At 61.3% G+C, this 5,741-nt stretch overlaps 1 protein-coding gene across 1 annotated transcript; it reads right to left on the bottom strand.

The window, feature by feature from the left end:
* Positions 1-1,773: 1,773 nt before the first annotated feature.
* Positions 1,774-4,756, bottom strand: LOC105556212. The gene is made up of 2 exons (XM_012003294.1): positions 2,350-4,756; positions 1,774-2,228 (listed from the first exon to the last, which is right to left on the bottom strand). Exons 1-2 carry the CDS (start codon positions 4,754-4,756, stop codon positions 1,774-1,776), a joined length of 2,862 nt encoding a protein of 953 aa, XP_011858684.1.
* Positions 4,757-5,741: the final 985 nt, after the last annotated feature.

Raw genomic sequence — 5,741 nt, 5'->3', positions numbered from 1 at the left:
GATGAGATCACGTTGGCGTAAAGCCGACGAGTCCTCCCACACGGCCCGCCCAGATTGGGCATTATGCGCGATAACGCGTTACCCGCGCTGTCCAATCTGGGCACCAGTCTCCGGAAGTGCTCCTCGAAGCCCCAGGTTCCATCTATGTGGAGGCCCAGATATTTTATCTGGGCCCCCACCAGAATGCGCTCGCCATCCACGCTAATTCTGGCTTCAGGTGGCGGCCCGGCCGAGCCATCATAAAAGAAGACGGCCTCGGTCTTCTTGGCCGCCACCTTCAGCCCTAACGTCTTAATCGCCCTTATGGCGCAGGCCACCGCCAAGTTGCCCTTGGCGATGGCCTCCCCCCAGCCCTCCCCACCGGCTAGCACCAGTGTGTCATCCGCGTAACACACGCATGTGCAGCCAGTGGGGAGCGCCGCGCGCAGCACGCCGTCGTACGCCACGTCCCACAGGAGTGGTCCTAGGACCGACCCCTGCGGGACGCCGCGGTCCGCCCTCCATATGCGGACATCCCCCTCCCGGTCCGTGCACGAGATCGATCTGTCTCGCAGGTAGTCCCCGATTACTCTACGTAAGTAACCGGGGACCTCCAGCCGTTCGAGACCCACCCCGATCTCTCGATGGGGGATGGAGTTGAAGGCGTTTGCCACGTCGAGGGCAACCGCCAACACAACCCCTCCATCCCCCATCATTCCGTCCGCAATCTCGCGCACATGGACGATGGCGTCCACCGTGGAGCGCCCCTCCCTAAAGCCGAACTGCCTCTCGGACAGGCCGGGCCCGGCGTTCTCGATGTGTCCCATCAGACGGGACGCTATCACCCTCTCGAGAAGTTTCCCGGCCTCGTCCAAGAGGCAGATCGGCCTATAGCTCCCCGGCTCGTCCGGGGGTTTGCCCTCTTTGGGGAGGAGCACCAGCCTCGCCCTCTTCCACGGCCCCGGGAAGACGCCCCCCTCCAGACATCGGGTAAACAACCCTTCCAGTCTGTCGGAGAGCTCCCCCAGGGCTGCCTTCAATATTACGCCGGGGATCCCGTCCGGACCTGGCGCTTTACCCTTTTTGAGCTTTTTAGCCGCTTTGGCCAGCTCCGTCCGGGTAACCCCCAGCTCCTCCTGCCGAGGCTGATGCTCCCCCCCATGTTCCCCACCCCGTGGAGGACGACCGCCGTCGTTCCCCGCCGGGAATAAGGTCTCTACCACCTCCTGGAGAAACCGTGGGTTCAGAGTTTCCACCGTAGGGGGCGCCCCCGAACTTTACTTGTTCATTACAAGTTTATAGGGGCGTCCCCATGGATCCTCGTTAAGCGAGCTGATTAGCTCTTCCCACGCCTTCTCCTTGGCAGTCCTAATCGCTGCCCTCAGCGTCTTCCTTTTTTGGCGGTACTCCTCCACGAGTCTCTCCTCCTCCGCCGGTGGAGTTCTCCTCCTCTTTCTCGCCCGCAGGACGGCCCTCCTGGCGGCCACCGAGGATTTCCTCAGCTCATCTATCTCCTCCGACCACCAGTGGGCCGCCCTGCGAGCGGCAAACTTCGCGCGCGGCATCGCAGAGTCGCACGCATTGGTCAGAGCGTGTCGCAGCCACTCCACCTCCTCTTCTACGGTGTCGGCAGGCTCCGGTCGCGTCCACAAGGCAGCGTTGAGGGACTCCTTGAGTTTGTCAAGGTCTGCCTTATCCGTCCTCCACCTATTCGTACGCTCTCGCGACCTCCGTCTCCTATCCTCCCATGAGAGCTCTATGTGGATGGGGAGATGGTCGGATAATAGCTCAAGGTCATCCGCCACTCCCCATCCACTTACCCTCCTCGCGGCCGCAGGGGGTCCACGTCAGATCGACGATTGACTCCCCCTGCGGCCTTACGCAGGTGCTGACATCTCCTACGTTTTCTAAGTGGAGGCCCAGGCGCGCTGCCCAGGCCTCCACGTCCGCCCCCTTAGCGTCTGGCCGCCGGGAACCCCAAAGTGCCGATTTGGCATTGAAGTCCCCGACGACCAGTATTGGTCCGGGGAGGTACTCCCGGACCACATCCTCTATCTCCTCAAGCTTCGCGTCCGCTTCCGCACGAGTGAGGCTGGGCCTCAGGTAGACCCCTATTACGGTTAGGGGCCCCCATTTGGCCGCCACCCAGCCACCTCCGGCTTTCAATTTTGAGAAGGGGGAGCGCGCTCCCCCGTTCTCCTCCAGACGATCGCCGCCGAGCCGTCCGTGCTCCCCACCCAACAGGGACTCTTAGGGACACGGTACGGCTCAGCGACGATTCCAAGCCCGCAACCACGCTCTGCTAGGCTATGGAGGAACAGATCCTGGGCCCGGCAGGCGTGGTTGAGGTTCGCCTGGAGCGCCCTTAACGCCGTGAAGGCGATGCCTTCCCAGCCTCCTCCTGGCTGTTTCTCTCCTTCCCTTGTGCCGCTGGCTCTGTGTCCATCGGCTCCTCTTGTGCTGTCGACAGGCCTGTTTTCTGCTCCTTGTTTCGGCCTTCTTCTCGTCTCGTCCTTGCCGCTCTCTTTCTCTCCCCTTTGGTCGGGAGTCGGCATGCTGCACCTCCAGCCTTATGGTTGGAGGGCATTCCTCTACTCTTGCACACGGCGCAGTTGGAGGTCTCGTTACACCCCTGCGCCTTGTGCCCTTCTTTGCCGCACCTATAGCACAGTGTGCTCCTGTCGGTGCTGCTTCTACACTGTGCTCTAATGTGCCCCCTCTCCAGGCACTTAAAACACACTAGTGGGCGAGGTTCGAGCAGCTCCACCCTGCACGACACCCAGCCCAGCCTTATTCTCCTTTCCTCCGCAGTCTTCTTGGCCGTTTCCAGTCCACACTGAACCCAGCATGTTCCTAGGCCGCTGGGGGTCTGCCGGATAGGGCCCACCTTGACGTCGTCCGGGAGCCTGCCTCCAGCCTTCGCCACTGCAGCCCGGATCTCCTCTTCCGTTATGGAATCATCTAGATCCTTTAGGCGGATCTCCGCCCTTTTTTCGGGACGGGTGACCCTTACCCCCTTATCCTCTCCCACCTCTCTGATGATCTGGGTGGCAAGTTTGTCGGCTTTGGCCTTCGCGTCCCCTCCTCCCTGGATTTCGAGCAGGGTTGCCCCGTTTAGGGCTCTCCTGCTCTTAACCTTTTCGATTCCTAGGTCCTCCAACTTAATCCTAGACCTCAGGAACCTCATTCCCTCCCCGGCCTGTCCTTCCGGGAAGGTAATTGCAACCGCCGCTGATTTGGGTGACCTCCTCTTTGGTGGTTTTTCCCCCTTCGCCGTCTTTCCCGCAGTCTTATTGGCGGCCGCCGCAGGTTCTGGCTTTCCGTTTCTCACCGCCGTCTCCTGCTTGGAGCCCGCCGTCTTCTTCTTGCCCCTTCTGACCACCTCAGTCCAGGAGGTGTTCGGCTTGGCTAGAGCCGGGGTCTTCTTTTCTTCCTCCCGGGTCTTCTGCTCCTTCGGCGCCTTTACCTCCTTGGTCTTCTGGACGATTCGCGCCGCCGTCTCTCTCGCCCTCAAACTCACCTTGGTCCTCACCTCCTCCACCTTGGTGATGACCGGGAGTTTCTTCTCCTTGTCCCCTTTCCCTTTCGGGATTCGGATCAGCGCTCCCTGGCACCTGGTTATTAAATCCTCCAGGTTGCGCTTCACTTTATCCGGCTCTCCACTGACCACGTCCTTTATGGAGACTCCCTCCATCACCCTCCTGATGCCCTCCATAGCATCTTCCGCGGGCGGGTCTCTGAGCACCTTTCTCTCTCCCCTGATCATTGGCCGGTAGACAGTGTCTTCAGTCCTGCCTGTTGCCTCCGGTTTTCCCCTCTTCGCTGCTTCTTGCTTCGGGCCCTGGGCCTTGGGCCTCATTTGCTTCGCCATTCTCTCAGGCTTCCCCTTGGTTTGCGCTCGGGTGCTGACCCGGGGTGTGTGGTCTGCCCCGTGCTGCACTTCGATCACATCCTGCACAGCTTCAGGCATCTCCTCCCCTGAGGCCTTTTCCCTCTGCACCTTTCCTTCCGCCGCTAACCTTGCGGCTCTCTCTTCTTGGAGGAGGGTCGTCAGCCTCTCCACCTGGTCCTCAAGGTTCCTTACCCTCTCCTTCCACCTCTTAGTCTCCTCCAGCGCCGTGCTGTTGGGACCTACCTTTGTGCCCACCACTGTGGCTGCCGCTCGCAGTTTCCTGGTACACGTCTTTAACTCTTTTACGTAGGTGCCTTTTAAATTCTTAGATGTCTGGGCAACCTTCGCTACCAGATTAATGCTTTCCAGCATTTCTGCCGCCATTTGTTCCCGATTAAGGCCTTCCAGATGACGGATGATGTCCTCCTCAGGTGTTGTACATCTCGGTGTCACCTTCGGGTTTAACACCGCCTCCAGCGCCTTCTTCTCCGCTCTCAACCGCTGGAGTTCCCTCCTGCATTCCTCCCTTTTTTTCTTTTTTGTCCCCGCATAGGTCGTCGGGGGCCTCCCTCTCTTCTTCCGCTTTCCAGTCGCCTGGTCCACGGAAGAGGTTGACGACGTCTCGTCACCGTCTGTGGAGTCGACATCCTCCACATCGACTATCCGTTCCGTATCGGAGTCATCCGAATCCGGAAGCGGAAGGTCTCTGACCAGTTTAGAGGACAGCGGCCCTGGCCTCGTGCCACGCGTCCTCTTAACCAGCGTGCTGGCTTCCTCGCATCGGGTCTCTCCTTGGGGCTCAGCCGACCCACCTCCCGTCCCCTTGGAGCTGCCCGCTTTTCCGTCTCCTACTCTTCCTCGTGCATGGGTTTTGTTTGTAGACATGATGGCAGGTAATTTTACGACCGGTTCGCCCATCATGGGACCCCCACCGCAGTGGGGGTTCTATCCCCGGTTAAGTAAAGCCCTAGTTAAGGGCCGGGAAGCGGAGAAGCCGCTTGTCGGGGAGCCACCCCTATCCCGACCAATGAATCTACGAAAAATGTCCCTGGAGACGGCCAGGCCCACCAATATGCTAAAGGCTTATCCTCACCCCAGGAGCGGGGCGCGTGCCGATCCGTTCGGTCGCTCACCCCGCCCCCGGGCTAGAGCTTGCCGAGGAACTCTCCCCCTCAGCTGGGTATGGGGGGTCGGCGGCTAACCGGCCCCCCACACCCGCGCCCGGACTGCCGGCTTCAACGCCCTGATAGGCTCCAGACGGACGAGACGGGAGCGGTTTTCCCACATTGAACATGCCACTTCCTGCGGACTTTGCCAGTAAACTGGTCTTACGGTCCCGCGTAGTCCATGGCAGAGGTCAGGTACAGACGTCACCGCTCGTCCCCGATCGGGGGGTTTACTACTCCCCCCTTGGTTAGTCTCAGGGAAATATCCACCGGCAGCCGGCCGCGGCCCATTCACACACACCATGCACACGAACCGATCCTCCGCCCTCCACGACCAGCCCCGTACGCCAGGCCACACGCCCCAGCAGCGGGACGTCGGCCCCAGACGCAGGGACTGACCGCTTCGTCACGGAGGATCGGGTGTTGGCCGGCAGACTTGCCGACCAACTCCTCGAACCCCGAGGCCCTGCCTGGGAATACGTCCCAGCGGCCCCCAGGGTCCTCCGGGAGACCGGACCCTGCCTCGGAAACGTCCGAGCGGCCCCGATCCCCCGTCCATGCTGGGCCAACCGGGCGACGCGAGTCACAGACCCGACGTGTACCCGGGGCCCCGCCCCCTCCCGGAAGGGCCGGATTACATCCGCCCCAACCGCGAGGGAACTAACCCTCTTCCCCCCTGCCTCCACTCCCTCGCCCCCCCCGTA

This window comes from Vollenhovia emeryi, unplaced genomic scaffold (assembly GCF_000949405.1).
Source record: "Vollenhovia emeryi isolate VEMERY1.0 unplaced genomic scaffold, V.emery_V1.0 DF940216.1, whole genome shotgun sequence".
NCBI classification, from domain to species: domain Eukaryota; kingdom Metazoa; phylum Arthropoda; class Insecta; order Hymenoptera; family Formicidae; genus Vollenhovia; species Vollenhovia emeryi.
The sequence above is the reverse complement of the archived record's forward strand: the minus strand, read 5'-3'. Positions and strand labels throughout refer to the sequence as shown.